The 19013-nt window shown below is 40.6% G+C and overlaps 1 protein-coding gene across 6 annotated transcripts in view; it reads right to left on the reverse strand.

Annotated features, from left to right (window-relative positions):
- BTBD9 (BTB domain containing 9) overlaps window positions 1-19013 on the reverse strand; it is a 458382-nt gene that overhangs the window by 265893 nt on the left and 173476 nt on the right. For all 6 annotated transcript variants that reach the window (XM_030557270.1, XM_030557266.1, XM_030557267.1 and 3 more), the window contains one exon: window positions 4072-4181. In XM_030557270.1, coding sequence (XP_030413130.1) covers window positions 4072-4181 — 110 coding nt within the window. The remainder of the gene's footprint in view (window positions 1-4071; window positions 4182-19013) is intronic.

Genomic DNA, 19013 nt, shown 5'->3' on the forward strand with positions numbered 1-19013 from the left:
GGAGAGGTTGGATGGGCAGCGGGGGGCCATCAGGGGTGGGGGATCCAGAGGGCGATCAGGAGACCGGGAGGGGAGAATGGGGCAGGAGTCCCAGGGGGACCGTCAGGGGACAGGGAGGGTTGGATGGGGCAGGAGTCCCGGGGAGGGCTGTCAGGGGGCGAGAAGCAAGGGGGGTCAGATAGGGGGCAGTGGCCGGGCCACACCTGGCTGTTTGGGGAGGCACAGCCTCCCCTTACCAGCCCTCCATACAATTTTGGAAAACCGATGTGGCCCTCAGGCCAAAAAGTTTGCCCCCCCCTGCTCTTATTTATTTGTCTGACAAAGTAGCCTTTAAATAATACAGCTCTCACTTCTCAAGCTGAAAGCAATCAGTGTTACATGTGCCCTATACTGTATATTAAATACCCAAAACAGCACCCAAAGTAATTCTTAAAATGCCAGCTCTGCTAATACTATAATACACGCATATGTTACTGATTTGCACACAGTAATAATATGGCTTTACATGAGTGAGCACAAGATTTCTGCACCTTAAATTACCTAAGACTGTATTTATTTAAAAAGTATTTACTCCATCATGCTGAGTATTATCCTCTGTTGAGTAACTGCATACTCTTATTGATATTGCACTTTTTCTTTAATGCAATTCCTCCCTACACTGCCTGGATACCCTGCCTTGCTCACACCAGATATAATATTATTTTGTGAACTCCTCAGGGCACCGATAAGATCTTTTAGCTGTATTATGAGGAGTCCTGCACACTCTTGAACCATGTCAAAATAAAATTTAGAAAGATTTAACCTGATCTTTCATGTATCTTTGTCACAATGTGACTGGCCCCTTTAAGAAAGAGTGGGTGCCCAGAGCACCTGCGATTGATTAAATCCAACCAGGTAGCAACTAATTAAGTCAAAGCCCATGGGCCTGAGGAGAGGGAAGACAGGAGGAGGAAGGGGAGAGCTGCCTGGGAGAAACAAGGAAAGATGTATGAAGGAACTGCCTGAGAAATACCTAGAGAATAGCAAATGAGAGCTACCTGGGAGGAGTAAGGAAAGAGGCAAGGGACAGCTTCCTGGGAGAGACAGGAAGTTTCTGCAGGCATTACTTGGAAATAGGGAGGAATTGGCTAGGAGACAAGTGGAAAGGCTAGCCTGCTGACCTTCCTGAGCTGGAGAGCCAATGATAGGAGGCTGAAAAGGGCTCAGTAGTGTTTGGGCAGAAGTGTCATGAAACTGGTTACTCTCAGGTGGATGGCCAGGAGACTGGGGCTCTGGAATAAGAGCAGAAAAGAACTAAGAACTGAGAGCTGGTGGACTCACAGGTGGATGATCTAGAAGTAATCTCCCTGGAAAGAGGAATGGAAAATTGCTATATCTTTCTATGTTTTACTGTGATAATTCACAGACAGTTTTAGCATGAGGCTTCTGTGGATTATTGCAGATATATATGACTAAAATGTGCCCACAGGTGGGACTCTGAATGGACAGTGAGAGGAACTATGCTCTTATTATGGATAGACCAAGGGGAAACTGAGACAGGCATACTTGTTCTGCTGCAGCCTGTCGCAGGAGGGCTCCACAGGCGGGGGCTGCCTGCTCACATACTTATAAGCCTTAAAAGAGATTTTGTGGTAAGTCTCATGAGATGCTGAAGAATGATTGTGAAATTACCTTGTTTCTCCACAGTACATGGCTAAATAGAGGACTGGAAGACTGAGACTAGTCCTCTACAGTTAAATCTCACAAAAGAAACTTAGGAGAGAAATGTCCCTCTAGAATTTTTTCCCCCTTTTTGAAAACTGTTTTTCCTCCACCTTCACTGCAGCATGCATAAAATTTAAAAATTCTGTGAATGCTGAAAAGCCTCCTCTGAATTCTGGATCTTACTATCCTAAGAGGCATTGAAATATCCTGCAAGAAGTGGTGCTTCCTGTGTGGGTTGGAGCGTACAAGAGAATTCTTCAAATGTTGTCAGACAGCAGCTACAGGAAGTCTCAAAAAATCTTTATAAAAGATTATTTTGTAACAATTACTCTAGCCATTAAACATAGTAAGTGTGACACAGAGGCATACTGGTGATTCATTACTGTATGTCAGGTCTGACATAACACTATGTTAAGTGTAGTGAGTATCATGATATATACCAAAAAGATGGCATGTAATATATCACTGGAAAACAAATAACTCACTAATCATTAATATTCTTGTATGATGTATGTATGGGGTATGTACAAAGAATTATAAATATGTGCTAGAATTATGTTCCTAAAATGTGTTTGGCAAGCGATGCATAAACACAGTTTGCCCTTTAAACAAAGGAACAGGTATTTGCTTGTCTGTTTAGCCTGGTCATCAGCCAGACACAATGAATGTATATTTATATATAAAGTAAACAAAGCTATCAAGCTAACAAACATGGGAGAAGGCAGCATGGCATCTACATCCCATCAGGAGAGAGATACTTCAGCTAGGGATACACTTCAGAAGAATAAATTTCAAAGGTTTATTGAGCAATAAAGACAGGGGTTCTGAAACACAAATAATAAATAACTGAATCAACCAATTGTATATAATATTACTGTATTATAAAAGTGTATTGGGTTGGGTAAGATTTTTTATGAAAGCCTGTGACACATACCGAATAATATCGTGAAACGTATGCGTTAACTCTATATGAGGAATTATGGATACTGGCTGATATTATGCTTTAAAGTCTGTGACTAAACACAGAGAGAAACAGGTTTACTCCCAGACAGGAGAGAAGGTAGCTATCTACCGGTCTCCAGTGTAAATTAAGCATTACGGAATCAACACAATGGAACCCCTATTTACATATGAATCAGCGGGGGAATGGGAAGTCAACAGGAAGGGAAGAATAGCAGGTAGCTGTCTCCTGTAACAGGGTCAATGAACGTTGGAAGGTATAAGCAGAAACAGAAAGCCATTGTGGTATCCATCACTTGGGGGATTAAAGGGGCCAGGGTTCCTGAAATCACAGAATGTTGAATTCTTCAGCCAAAGGGGGTTAAAGTCTCTGGGAACTGAGTTTAGGTGAGAAACCTGCTTAGGCAAAGATTGTAACTTGCTGAAATTAAGTTTAGTGGTAGAAAAATATTTTTACTTTTGTTTCCTTGTAACTCTCTCTCTCTTTTTCCTTACACTAGGTATCACTTAATCTTATGTTCTATTGTTAAAATAAACTTGTTTTATTTTACTATAAACCAAATCAGTGCTGTGATTGAAATAAGAGCATTTGTCAAACCTCAGTTAAATTAATGGGCTACAGTATATCATCTCTTTAAAGGAGCAACACAACTAACTTCAGTAAGTGTCCAGTGAGAGGGCTGGACACTGCAGAGAGACATCTCTGAAGAATTCATAATTTGGGGCTCTGAAGAATTCAGAATTTGTTACCTGCAAGGTAAAGTTTGGACTGGCAGAGTCCTGAAGAATTTGTTGTCAAGGCAGACAAGCTGGTGTGTCGGGGAGTTGTTACACAGCTTAGCTGTAGCATTTGCTGAGGCTTGAGAGAGCTAACATAGTAACTTACAATGCTGAGAATCCCAGCAGACAGTCACAGTAAATCTTTTAGGCTTGGCCTATACTCAAAATTTGAGTGAGCCTAGCTATGCCAGGCAGAGGTATGAAAAAAACACACCCCGACTGACATAATTATGGTGACAAAACTCTCAGTGCAGCCAGAAAAGTGCTTCTGTAAGCACAGACAATGTTCTTTGCAGATGTCATATTTCTATATTAGCAGAAAAATTCCTTCTGTTAATGTATGCTTTGCCTACACTAGGTGGCTATGAAGGCACTGCTATGACACCATAGGTTCTGTAGCGCAGACACATCTTTAAAGTCATTTAGCCAACCTACAATGGAAGCCAGCACAGGAATATTCTTACAAACAAATGGGCTTTGCTTCTACCGGTATGAGTGGAACCCTAGGCTTGCAAAGACAAGGTGAGTTCAGGCAATATACTTGAAATGACCGAGAACAAAAATGTCTTTAGTAATTTATAGACAGTGGAGATAACTATAGAATTAAAAAACAGTTGTATTTCTTACCTATAAGACCTTTCTCAAGAGTGAAAGTTTTGTTGGTAAACATGCATTCAAATGCCACAATATGGAAAACTTTGTTCACCGTGTTGTGAGTGCCAACTATTCGGATGTACCTAAGCGAAAAGAGAGGAAAAGCAAGTTAAAGACAAGGAAGACCCCCTTCCCAAGTTACCAATGATTCATCAGGACGCTGTCAGTGCTCTTGCCCTAGCAAAATATTTTGCCCAGCCACAAGAACCGGAGAATTGTAAAGAAGATTATGGATTTAACTACAGATATTGCACCTACTCAGATGTGCTGGTTCCAACTGAACTTAGGAGAATTATAGCAAATTTAAGAGCTGTGAAATTTATCAGCATTTTACAGGATTTGGATTAGATTTATCAAGAAAATCAAAGAAGACATCATCCACCTCAAACATTGGCTGTTCATACAACTGTTTGTCCATAATACAAACACATTTGAGAACTACAAATAGCTTCCTGATTCTATAATGGCTATGGAGACTGATCAACAACTTTCCACTACCATGAAAGGTTTCATACACTAAAAACAAACTCAATAAATCAATGTTGCTTCTCTACAGAAGCCATAAATTCTCTTTTACTATAATGCTACTTCTAATTCCATATTGCTAAATTAACTCTTGACACATCAGACACCAACTTCCTCTTATTAATTACAGAAAAGTTATTTGACTAGTCAGGCTTTGTTAGACAAAACTACCTCTGGGTTTCACTCTTGGTTGCATAGTTTGAACTTCTGAACGCTAACGCAAAGTCACAGGCAGTGGCTCTTGAACAAAGTGGCCTATCCACCCTTTGCATTACCTTGGAGGCTTCACCTTCTACAAACAAGTATTAACCTTGAATCAATCTGCTCCCCTCATTTTCCAAAGGGATCTGACAGTTCAGAGGTTAATGAACAGCTGAAGTCATTATTATGAGTTCTGGAAAATCCCAAATGGGATACTATACGCTTTCTTGGTGGATCTAAAAAAACAACAACGAAAATGACTTGAATAGATGATAGTATTTCTCCAATTATGAATTATCCGCACTGAAAGAAGGTGCATATTAAATGAACAGATTTCAATTAAGAGAAAATAGAATATGTAAGATTTTAGCAATATCTTTCCCTCTGCTGTGTAAAATAACCTTTCATTTATATAATGTAATTTTAGTTCTAATCTAATGGCTGTTCGCTAATACAGTAAATTTGTCTCACGTTCTTCATCACTCCAAGTTAACTAGGTAAAGTAAATGATTATTTCTTTTTAGCCCTTAACTAAGAAAACTTTTTGTACTTAGAGCTATTTTCCCTTCTCGTTTTATTTAGGTCCCATCTACATACCATAATGATTGTGTTAGAGGAACAATTCTTACAAAATCACTGTTGATAAATGTTTCAACTAATATGTATTTTTTATTAGTGCAAGCAGATCAGTATTCTTTAAATCCATTTTAAATAAGTGTTTTATGAAATTTTTACTCCATCCACAAAGGTGGCTAAACTACGTAAGTTGAAAACATTTGAAAGATTAACTTTTAAAATAAATGTCCTAACATTGTGCTTTTATGTTGCAGACAGAATTTTAGTCTATCTTTAGGTAGCCAGCAAATACATTTATTTACTTTATTGGCTGACTGTTTCAAAGTGGTCACTTACTTCAAAATGATCCTGCATGCCTAGAGACCAAAGTCCTAGTCCCAGTTCTTTTACTGACTGCTGTAAATATTTCTGAAGCCATCACAAAACTTATAATGAATCAAGACTTCATGCCATTATGTTGGGGGTAACTATCATTCACTCATTTCACAGATATATACCTGAGAGTACACACACGGTCATTTCAGGCTGGGAACAGAACACAGCAGAGCCAAATATTATACACTTTGCCACACAGCACTTCAGAAGAAATAAATCAAATCAGGAGCTTAGTGAACTATGCTACCACAGTAAAAAGAACGAGGAGTACTTGTGGCACCTTAAAGAAAATGTATTTGAGCATAAGCTTTCATGGGCTAAAGCCCACTTCATCAGATGCATCCAGTGGAAAATACAGTAGGAAGATATACACACAGAGAACATGAAAAATGAGGGTTGCCATACCAACTCCAATGAGATTAATCGATTAAGGTAGGCTATTATCAGCGGGGGGGGGGGGAACTTTTATAGAGATAATCAGGATGGCCCATTTCAAACAGTTGACAAGAAGGTGTGAGTAACAGTAGGGGGAAATAGTTTTTAGTTTGTGTAATGACTCATCCACTCCCAGTCTTTATTCAAGCCTAATTTAATGGTGTTCATTTGGCAAATTAATTCCAGTTCTGCAGTTTCTCATTGGAGTCTGTTTTTGAAGTTTTTTTTGTTGAACCACTCTTAATGCTAACACAGTGTGGCTCGGCTTCACCCTGAAGTGGCTAGATCATATGTAAAAGCATATGACTGCTACTTGCTTCTACACAAAGAGCTCTAGTTCTTTAGATGTTCATGCTTTTACATCTAGCAATCCCAGGTCCGGTCCTCTCAGATTACCCAGAGGCATTGTTACATTTGACTTTGCTGACGATAACTCTCAGATCACACTGCTCCCACAGACAGAGCCAGTAACCAAAATACTGATGCTCAGAATTTTACTACCGTCTCAAAAATACTTGCAAACAGGGGTGGCTCCAGGCACCAGCGCACCAAGCACGTGCCTGGGGCAGCAAGCCGCGGGGGGCAGCGTGCCGGTTGCCGTGAGGGCGGCAGTCAGGCTGCCTTTGGCGGCATGCCTGCAGGAGGTCCACCGGTCCTGCGGCTTCAGCAGTAATTCAGCAGTGGGTACACCGAAGGTTTGGGACCAGCAGACCTCCCGCAGCCATGCTACCAAATCCGCATTACCAGTGGACCTCCTGCATGTGTGCCGCCGAAAGCTGCCTGATTGCCGTGCTTGGGGCAGCAAAATACATAGAGCCACCCCTGCTTGCAAAGTGTGTGTTGTCTCCCTGTATAGGCTGGTCCACATAGAGAATAACAGCATGCTCTTTTCCTCCACCAGTTACTTCTAAAGTACCGGTGTAGTAGGAAAGGTCAGTACTGTGAATCTTAAAGTTGTTAAACCCTGCTTATGACCCATGTGGGGTGAAAAGTTAATGAAACAACCCTGGAGAAACTGTTGGCATGATTTTATATTGCAAAACACTGTATTTAGAAGTGAATTTGGTTGTTGTATTATTGTTGTATTTCTGGTGTTTGTATCTTTCCTTTTAAGGATAGAGTGTGATACTCTTCTGTAGAGTCTTTCAGATTGAGAACCAGGGGCAAGAGATTTTGCTGGTGAGTCCAGAGAGGTAACGGAAGACTGCACTCCATGAGTACTGTTCGCCCACCCATAGACTGACCCCACTGCTGATCTCAGCCCTTTGGCACAGCCCTGTCCACTTCCCAGGGCCACACTAAAGGTTTGGGGTCAGGAGTGGGCACTGTCTGGCAGAGGAAGCAGATGGGCTCTCTGTGGGTGGTCTCTACTGTTAGACCAGGCTCTCCGCCCATCTCGCTCTCCAGTGGTGCAGGTGCAGCAGCCATGAATTGGCAGTTAGCCTACTCTGTGCAGGAAGCCAGCAAGGACTCTGTGCATGGGGAGCTGAAGATAGGACCCTGTGATCTGTGGCAGGACGGTCAATGGTCTTGGCCCTTCAGCACAACCCACTCTGCTTCCTCTGTGTAATGAGGGAGAAAGAAGAGCAGGGAGCCCATTCCTGGCAGCTGAGACCACCCAACAACAACCCCATCAGTAACCTCCTCCCCAGGAACTCTTTCTCTGCCCATTACCTTTGTTTTAGATTACTTACTTTGTTTTTAAAATTTAGAATAAACATGGATAAATTCCCAGGACGTTTTGAAAAAAAAAATACCATAAAAATCCAAAATGAAGGGCCTTACTAATAAGCTCCCTAGCCTTTCAGTTTGTCAGTTTGCATCCTGCTCAGTTCAATAGGGATTAAAAACTGTTCCCATCTATAGATGTTTGGTACCACTTACATGAGATTGGTGGGTTTCAGTTCCAGCTCCCACATCACAAACTCACCACTACATTTAACATTAAACTGTGCTCGTACAGTGCCTAGCAAGAGGGTCCCTAATCTCAGTTGAGTCCTTGTAAAAGCTCCTGCAGTGGCGGGTACACACTGCATAACTCTCTGTAAAGTTGCAACAGTTGACAACATTGTAACTGTCAGACACATATTGGGGTTTGGCGGGGAGTTCAGAAATAAGAAGACAGGCCAAAAACATTATTTTATTATTATTTTTATTTCAATCTCATGATTTTGGGGCTAATATCCTGAGTTTTTTTGCAGGGTATGACTCATGATTTTGTAACTTTTGGGGTTAGCAATAACTAATGTATCATGCTGTGCTGTCATTGTGCCAGTTCTTACCAGCTAACAGGAACCAGATCAGCATTTGGATGGGATGCTTCCAAAGAAAAGCCCAGGTTGCAGGACATGAAACAGCTGATTTAGTAGGCAACATTCTTCCCTCTGAGTCAGTACTGAGCAAGCCCCCACATTATCTGGCTATTAGCACATCACTTAAGGGAGGTGCTATCTTTACTATGAACTGCAAAAAACAATGTTTTGACTACCTACAATTATTAAAAGATCCCATGGAAATATTCCAAGAGCAAGGTGTTAACTTGTGCATCATGTTCAAATTCCAACACAGGCAATTAAATTTTACCTCCTTAAATTCCCCCAACAGTTTCAGCTGGATATGGTATTTTTCTTCACTTCCTCTCCTACACAGTTCAGTACTGACGGTGTGCACTATTAAATAGTCATTGCATTCTACACCATATATAGTGTATATAGTGTATATATATTCTAAGACAAAACTATGCTGAAATGGCGGTAAGGTTGAGGATATATAAAAGTAACTTAAGGGTAAAATACATTATAGAGATGTTGCCATTATCCCAAAAAACAAGCATTAGAACCCCAGGAAATTCAGAGATATGGCTGCATTGAAAATAAATTCAAGTATGTTAAAAGGTATAGAAAGGGAGAGTTGTGGCATCCAAACAACCTTTACTGACTCCTAGTGATGCCACGCAATGAACATTTTAGTTTTTGATTCCAGATTAAACTGATTTTTAAAGATTGTTCTCCCCCCCCCCCCTCTCTCTCTCTGTATTTACCTCCTGATATATTTACAGGGCAAAGTTAAGGTTTTTTGGATGTCTTAACTTTGCATTTCCATACCTTAACATGTCTAGATTTCTTTCAAGTGTAATTTTAGGTCTGAAGTTTCTGGGTTTGAAATACCTGGTTTTGGGATAATTGCAACATTTCTGTAATATTTTTTCACCCTTAAGTTACTAGCATTAACTTTCAAGGATAACCTCCATTTCATCACAGTTTTGCCTGAATTTCCTTGGTTTTTTTTTTAAATTTCATACATGAACCCTAAATAAGATACCAAAGATAATATTTCTATACAATATTTCTAATAGATTGATGACATGTAGTATCAACCTTGAATCATTTTTTAAAATTTTAACTTTCAAAGGGCAAATTCATTGGTATACCAGAGCACTGCAAAGCAACCAAACTAATTAACCTGGGTTTATAGCTGCTTCACATCTCTAGAGAGACACAAAGCTACTGAAATCTAAATCTGGCCCTTAATTTGCAACTGACTAAATGTTTTAGAGAACTGCATTACAGACACTGATGCTGTGTGAAAGGAAGGTTGCTCAGTGCCTCATCCCTGGGGTCTAATGTCTCTGTGCTTTAAGGGGTAATGTCTCCCTGCTCTCCTGCCTCATTTGTGCTCGCAGTGGAGCCAAACTAGCTGGGCCATGGGGAATCTCCCAGCACTGATGCCCAAGTTACCATGTGGTGAAGGAATCTTTAAAGAGCAATGACAGTTGGCAAGTAATTTACAAGCAAGAACTCTTCTCATCCGTCCAGTCTCCCTCAGACCACTTACTAATTACAACCAAGAGAACTGCTCTGTGCAAATTAGCTGAAGATGAAGGGTGGTGATTGGTTGAGCTACCTCTCATGTCAAAAGGTCGCACTTAAAAGCTACTTAAGCTGTTCACCGTACCCTTTCTGTAGCTTACTTAAAAGCACTGAGATAAAAAAATCATCAATAACATAGCTTAATTACAATTAAATTTCTTCAAATATAGCCTATGTGCAGGATTTAAATTAATTTTAACCAAATGGAAAATTTGGAAACTTTTTATTTCAGTATGAAATAGTGTTTGTTTTTGTATGAAAAACACTGTGTGTCATATTTTACACACACACACACACACACACACACACACACACACACACACACACACACACACACACACACACAGAGTATCATTATATATGAAAACTACACACACAGAGAGAATATTTTTCACACATAAAGAAGCTGAATCTCCGCTTTAAATGCAAAACAGAACTCAGCCTTAACTATGGAGTCACAACCAGTGCCTCCAGAATATGTACAATATATTATACAAAATTTGGAACACATTTGAGAATATTTCAAAATGTAAAGAGACAGATAAATGAAAGTTATTAAAGTATATTACCTTAAATGCATAATCTTACCACTGCACTCACCTATCTTGTGAATACAATACTTATACTAGTACAGATTTAATTATTCACCTTTAACATTCACTGTAATCTCAGGAAATTTAAAATGTAAAATTCACAAAATGTATGATGTATTTAAAAATAACTTCCTCCTTATAAATAGATAAATATATCATCAATCCTTTACCAGTCGAACTGACCAAATGGAAAGAATGTTTTGTAACTTGGCCAGCAGGAGGTGCTACATGAAAAACACCATCTCCATATCAACGGGGTAGCCGTTTTAGTCTGGATCTGTAAAAAGCGACAAAGAGTCCTGTGGCACCTTACAGACTAACAGACGTATTGGAGCATAAGCTTTCGTGGGTGAATACTCACTTCGTCACATGCATGTAATGGAAATTTCCAGAGGCAGGTATAAATATGCAGGCAAGAATCAGTCTGCTTATGCTCCAATATATCTGTTAGTCTACAAGGTACCAAAGGACTCTTTGTTGCTTTTTATCATCTCCATAAAAGATCAATAGCATCCCCACTGAAAGATAGCCAGTCTAGACAGATCAGCACCTGAGATGCAAAATTCATGCCAGGTCCCAAGCCTTCATCAAAACCTAAGTCTCATCATCCATTTACCCCTGAAATAAACCCATAGGTAACTTACAGCAATCTATAAAATGGTCTACATTTATTCTTATTAGACAATTTACAGTAAAAAGAATGAATTTTTTCAAAGCTTTCTGTTCTAGGTCATGGCACAGGAACAATGACAACAGATACCACACTTTCTGGACAATGATTTTTTAATGAAAGCTGGAGGTTTTACTTGTTTCTTTTCCCCTTTCAATGTCATTTCTCAAATACACAGGAGGCTAAGATTTAAGCTGATAATAAAGGCACTGCAGATAACTGACTTTATCAAGTCTGTAGAGGGACACTGCTGGAAAAATAGAATGCATGTTCCTTAGTATCTCTAAGGTCCTCTGCAAGAGCTTAGCCAGATGGAAGATAATTAAAACTTAAATAAGGATAGGGAAGATACATACACAACAAACTGACCACCTCTGATGCAAATGAATGCTAAAGGCATAAATTCTTACCTAGCTATCCAGAATTCCATCTTCATCTTCATCTTCCTCTTCTTTAACTAATTCTACACAATAACTGGGTTCGGTGCACACATGAAGATTAGGGCAGGAAAGGAATACAGTTCAGAGTAGACAAACAGGAAAAGATTGGAGAGTACTTGAACTTTCAGGCTAGTTTAAATTATGAGAGGCAGAACAAAGTGAAAGTTGGGAATATCTAAATCAGAGGTCAATCATCCAAAAATACATGTATTTATACTTCTAGCAGCCACAGTAGAGACTGCGCCTTCCCTCCCTTAACAGAAAGCTTCTATCTGTGGTGTGCCCTTTTGTACCTCCAGTCCCTGCCTCCTCCATTCATTAGTTTAAGCTCTAACATAAAATATAGCTTTGCTTATCTGGGATGAAGACTGTGGTTTGGAGCAGCTCATACTTCATTCCAGTTCAGATTGTACACAAGTAAATGGAAAGCAGTGGGCACTCGTACAGATACTGGAAAATCTTAAGACCCCTTGATCTAAGCACTGCGAGGCCTAGACTAGAGGCATCTCTTTGTGAGTCCAACATTCAAGTCCTAATGCAAAGGTTATAAATAAAGTCAACATGGAACTAAAAGTGTGTCTGCCCTGCTTTGCACTCAGTAGTAAACTCCCCTGTAGTCTGGAGGAATGTTTAGCTCTGGGGGCTGTGTTACATTTCTGCATATTAACTTGAACCTCTCCTTTGGGAATTACAGGTGCATGTTATTTTGTACAATGTTACAAATCAAGTATCAGAGGGGTAGCCGTGTTAGTCTGGACCTGTAAAAGCAGCAAAGAATCCTGTGGCACCTTATAGACTAACAGACGTTTTGGAGCATGAGCTTTCGTGGGTGAATACCCACTTCCTCAGATGCATGTAGTGGAAATTTCCAGGGGCAGGTATATATATGCTAGCAAGCAAGCTAGAGATAACGAGGTCAGTTCAATCAGGGAGGATGAGGCCCTGTTCTAGCAGTTGAGGTGTGAAAACCAAGAGAGGAGAAACTGGTTCTGTAGTTGGCAAGCCATTCACAGTCTTTGTTCAATCCTGAGCTGATGGTGTCAAATTTGCAGATGAACTGAAGCTCAGCAGTTTCTCTTTGAAGTCTGGTCCTGAAGTTTTTTTGCTGCAGGATGGCCACCTTAAGGTCTGCTATAGAGTGGCCAGGGAGGCTGAAGTGCTCTCCTACAGGTTTTTGTATATTGCCATTCCTAATGTCTGATTTGTGTCCATTAATCCTTTTCCGTAGAGACTGCCAGTTTGGCCAATGTACATAGCAGAGGGGCATTGCTGGCATACGATGGCGTATATTACATTGGTGGATGTGCAGGTGAATGAACCAGTGATGGTGTGGCTGATCTGGTTAGGTCCTGTGATGGTGTCGCTGGTGACTCTCATTAATAACCAAACTTCTATACAAACGAACTTCACTAGAATAAGACAGGAGATATACATTACTCACTTCACCTCTCTACAAAGGAAAAAGGACTGTAAGCTGTCTAAACTCCTACCTGCCACATGGGGCCACAACCGGGGTACCCCTAACCCACCCAGCAATATTGTCAATCTATCCAACTACACACTCAGCCCAGAAGAAAAGTCTGTCCTATCTCAGGGACTCTCTTTCTGCCCTGCCACCCTGACCAACATGATACACTTCTGTGGCGATCTGGAAGCCTACTTTCGCCGTCTCCGACTCAAAGAATACTTCCAGGACAACACTGAACAGTGCACTGATACACAGGTGCCCTCCCACCAACAGCACAAGAAGAAGAACTCCACATGGACTCCTCCTGAGGGTCGAAATGACAGTCTGGACCTATACATTGAATGCTTCCGCCGGCGTGCACAGGCAGAAATCGTGGAACAACAACATCGCTTGCCTCACAACCTAAGTCATGCAGAACGCAATGCTATCCACAGCCTCAGAAACCACCCTGACATTGTCATCAAAGAGGCTGATAAAGGAGGTGCCGTTGTCATCATGAACAGGTCTGACCACCAAAAGGAGGCCGCCAGACAACTCTCCAATACCAAATTCTACAGGCCACTTCCCTCAGATCCCACTGAGGAATACACTAAGAAACTACAACATCTACTCAGGACACTCCCTACACTAACACCAGAAGAAATCAACATACCCCTGGAGCCCCGACCAGGGTTATTTTATCTACTACCCAAGATCCACAAACCTGGAAATCCTGGACGCCCCATCATCTCGGGCACTGGCACTCTCACTGAAGGACTGTCTGGATATATGGACTCTCTACTCAGACCCTATGCCACCAGCACTCCCAGCTATCTCCGCGACACCACTGATTTCCTGAGGAAACTACAATGCATTGGTCACCTCCCAGAAAACACCATCGTAGCCACCATGGATGTAGAGGCTCTCTACACAAACATCCCACACACAGATGGAATACAAGCTGTCAGGAACACTATCCCTGATGATGCCACAGCACAACTGGCTGCTGAGCTCTGTGCCTTTACACGTACACACAACTATTTCAAATTTGATGACAATATATATCTCCAGATCAGTGGCACTGCTATGGGCACCCGCATGGCCCCACAATATGCCAATATCTTTATGGCTGACCTGGAACAACGCTTCCTCAGCTCTCGTCCACTCATGCCCCTTCTCTACCTACGCTACATTGATGACATCTTCATCATCTGGACCCATGGGAAGGAGACTCTGGAAAAATTCCACCACGATTTCAACAGCTTCCACCCCACCATCAACCTCAGCCTGGACCAATCTACACGGGAGGTCCACTTTCTTGACACCACGGTGCAAATAAGTGATGGTCACATTAACACCACCCTATATCGAAAACCTACCGACCGCTATGCCTACCTTCATGCCTCTAGCTTCCATCCCAGACACATCACACGATCCATTGTCTACAGCCAAGCACTGAGGTACAACCGCATCTGCTCTAACCCCTCAGACAGAGACCAACACCTACAAAATCTCCACCAAACATTCTCAAAACTACAATACCCGCACGAGGAAATAAGGAAACAGATCAACAGAGCCAGATGTGTACCCAGAAGCCTCCTACTGCAAGACAAACCCAAGAAAGAAACCAACCGGACTCCACTGGCCATCACATACAGCCCCCAGCTAAAACCTCTCCAACGCATCATCAAGGATCTACAACCCATCTTGGACAATGACCCCACACTTTCACAGGCCTTGGGTGGCAGGCCAGTCCTTGCCCACAGACAACCTGCCAACCTGAAACATATTCTCACCAGTAACTGCACACCGCACCATAATACCTCTAGCTCAGGAACCAATCCATGCAACAAACCTCGATGTCAACTCTGCCCACATATTTACACCAGCGACACCATCACAGGACCTAACCAGATCAGCCACACCATCACTGGTTCATTCACCTGCACATCCACCAATGTAATATACACCATCGTATGCCAGCAATGCCCCTCTGCTATGTACATCGGCCAAACTGGACAGTCTCTACGGAAAAGGATAAATGGACACAAATCAGACATTAGGAATGGCAATATACAAAACCTGTAGGAGAGCACTTCAACCTCCCTGGCCACACTATAGCAGACCTTAAGGTGGCCATCCTGCAGCAAAAAAACTTCAGGACCAGACTTCAAAGAGAAACTGCTGAGCTTCAGTTCATCTGCAAATTTGACACCATCAGCTCAGGATTGAACAAAGACTGTGAATGGCTTGCCAACTACAGAACCAGTTTCTCCTCTCTTGGTTTTCACACCTCAACTGCTAGAACAGGGTCTCATCCTCCCTGATTGAACTGACCTCGTTATCTCTAGCTTGCTTGCTAGCATATATATACCTGCCCCTGGAAATTTCCACTACATGCATCTGAGGAAGTGGGTATTCACCCACGAAAGCTCATGCTCCAAAACATCTGTTAGTCTATAAGATGCCACAGGATTCTTTGCTGCTGTTACAAATCAGTTTCTCTCCCAATTCACAAACACTGACACACCCCTTTACACAGGCAATATAAGGACAGTTACTCAAGAAAATGACTGCCTGTAATAATTTAAGTGTTCTGTATTCACTGAGCACCCAAAGTAGAGTTCAGAAGTATTATGGCTTCAATGTGGTTGCAGTGCACTCTTTAATCAAACACTTAGTCTCAGCAATGTCATCTTATAACCTGCAATCCTGAAGTGAAAATAACTGTACCTACTAAAATGCAATTCAAAATTGTCACATTTTCCATTTAGCTCATGGAGGGGGAGTAATGCAGCATACTACCAAGCTGAAGATCTAGGTCCAGGGAATGACCTTGAAACTCTTGCCCCTAAGCCAAATGGAGATTGGTATGTTGTAGCTACATCCAGCTCTGTCTGTGGGAAGAATGTGGCAATAGGCAAGAAATGAGGCCTGTACAGAATCCTCTCTAGACTAATCAACAGAGCGTTACTAATTGGGATAATTAGAAACCACAGAGTCTGCTCTTCTGGTTTAAGAAATCTGGGAAAGGAAGAAAAATAAACTAAAATAAGAGAAAAAGATTACACTGACATTAGATACCGCTTCACATAAGCATGAAAATCCTTTTGTGTTTTAATTTTGTGCTATATAATATTTATCAAGCGATGTCATTTGTTAAAACTGGCAAAGGAAGGAAAAAACAGAGAAATTTTCTTGCCCTTTAATTAAATATCAACCAAGTAAGCAAGAGAACCTCATACAGTATCAAGCCACCAACTGTAAAGAGTTTGAGATAGCAGCAGCAGCTTTAATATGATCCAAGAATATTCTATACAACATAAAATAAATGGTTTGCAGTGTTCTCATTTGACAAGGGATAGTAAAACGTTATAATTACACACCAAAGAATGTATCTTATCTTGAATAATAGCTGAGAGTATTTCACACTAGTGATCATCTATAATAAAACCTATTCCATCAGCTAATGGTTATATATTTCTATCTTAATCTTCATAGTTAGATTATTTAAATATTATCACAAAAGGTACTTACTGTGGTATTACTACAATAAGGAATTAATAATATAAGAACACAGTCTTTCTCCCAATAAATCCTGTATTTTGTTCCCCTTGGGTTTCTCATTAGGTTAAAAAGCAGCACTGTTTCCTGCCTTAATCTTGCATTCTTCCATGTGGTAAGAATTTATTCTACATATAAAATCATTAAATGCTCAGCTTTAACAATTTACTCTAGGACCCTGATTTTTAAAATCGTATTTTCAGCTCAGGGGTATAAATTAAAGTCTATGTTTCATTTGATCCAAATGGCAAAAAATGTCATTGCCTGACACTGGAAACATGATCTCCCTCCAAGCAAAGCAGAATGGATTCAGAATGTCTGGTACATCTTGGTAATGGACAAACTAACTATGTCTGAATGATAAATACCAGCAATACACAGCTATAGTCAATAAGCAGATAGGTTCAAAAGCCTCCCATGAACACTGTTCAACCAGTCACACTGAAGAAATTTGCTTTCATGTAAATAATTGTAAACAATTGCCTAAACACTGGAGAGATGGTTCAGAAATGTATCAATGATAGTGTGGTAATGCACCCATAGCTAAGGTTTCAGAAAGATTTCCATTTTAAGAAGGAAAATTAAATTCTCTAAAATCTATTTAAATTACATTTTATAGTTTAAAACATTATCATTAGTAAATTATGCTGCAAGACAAGAAAATACAGAGGTTTCACATTTTGATCATTTGTAACATTTTGATTGCTCATGACATACATAATCAAAACAGAAGTTGAGACATATGGTACTGACAACATAAGTTATGATGACAGAATGTCACAGTTCTTTTTCTATAGGACTTGAAAAGGTGCACTTGTAACCCATGCTAACACAGTGGAGCTTGGAAACAATAGGTGACGAATGATCAGGGGTGGGAATGTAAGAAACCAATAACTGCTCCCTTTTCTGTATCCATTCTGTGCTATGGACAACAAATCTATCCATGTGGAAATATATTAAATTTTTTTTATTGTTCAAAATATGTTTGAAACAATCTTACCTATTCTGAAGACTAAAAGTAAAATGTAAAAAGCTCAGTATTTGGGTTTTTTTTATTATTATACCTCTACCCCGATATACCGCTGTCCTCAGGAGCCAAAAAATCTTACTGCGTTATAGGTGAAAGTGTGTTATATCAAACTTGCCTTGATCCACCGGAGTGCGCAGCCCCGCCCCACCAGAGCACTGCTTTACCACATTATAATTGAATTGTGTTATACCGGGTCGCGTTATATAGGGGTAGAGGTGTAATTACACTTTCACCAACTTAAGTATTCAGAACAACAAATAGGTTCAGCTTTAAATGGGGTAGCCTTCCCCCAGCTTATCAGATACGTGTTTGCATTTGTTGTAGAGTTTTGGATTACAAAAAACACGAAGACTATATTTTTAATTGATGCATGGTGCCAGAAGTCTGGGACAGGTATCTTTTATCCTGCTTAAATCAACATACGTTAATAGATGTATTAATCATCACCTATATCCATGCAAACTCATTCTTCTGCCATTCCCCATGCGTGATGTGTATCACTGGTTAACAAAAGTTTCTCTCTTTGTACACAAGATCCTTGCATAGATTAACATGTGCATCCTGAAATATAAGTTCCTTTAAAAGGTCTCAGAGTAGCAGCCTTGTTAGTCTGTATCCGCAAAAAGAACAGGAGTACTTGTAGCACCTTAGAGACTAACAAATTTATTTCAGCATGAGCTTTCGTGAGCTATAGCTCACTTCTTCGGATGCATAGAATGGAACACACAGACAGGAGATATTTATACATACAGAGAACATGAAAAGGTGGAAGTATGTGGTCTGATTCCCAAATAGAGGGGGAAAAAATCCTTACACTATGTACTTGTGTGTTAGAGAGTCATGTAAACTTGGGCATAACCGATTTGGGCTACGAGACAGGAATGGTAAAGAATGGAGTGTACAGTCAAAAAATCTGGGGCCAAACTGTGAATTTTAATGACATGTCTCTCTCTTTCAGAGGAATGACACACAAATGAGGAGTACAGACACTAAAAACACTACAGGCAGTTTTCCCAATGAAATTAGAAACTGTTCACCTTCCTGTCAGAAATGCAGCAGTTACATACAGCACGTAATTTCTATAAATCTTCCTGTGGTTAAAGGGGAAAAGAACTACAGTTCAAGGACTGTATTAGTTCTCCTGTCGACTGACACCCCCACTCCATCGCAAATACAAAGAAAAAATACTT

This window comes from Gopherus evgoodei, chromosome 3, assembly GCF_007399415.2.
Source record: "Gopherus evgoodei ecotype Sinaloan lineage chromosome 3, rGopEvg1_v1.p, whole genome shotgun sequence".
In the NCBI taxonomy this organism is placed as follows: Eukaryota; Metazoa; Chordata; order Testudines; family Testudinidae; genus Gopherus; species Gopherus evgoodei.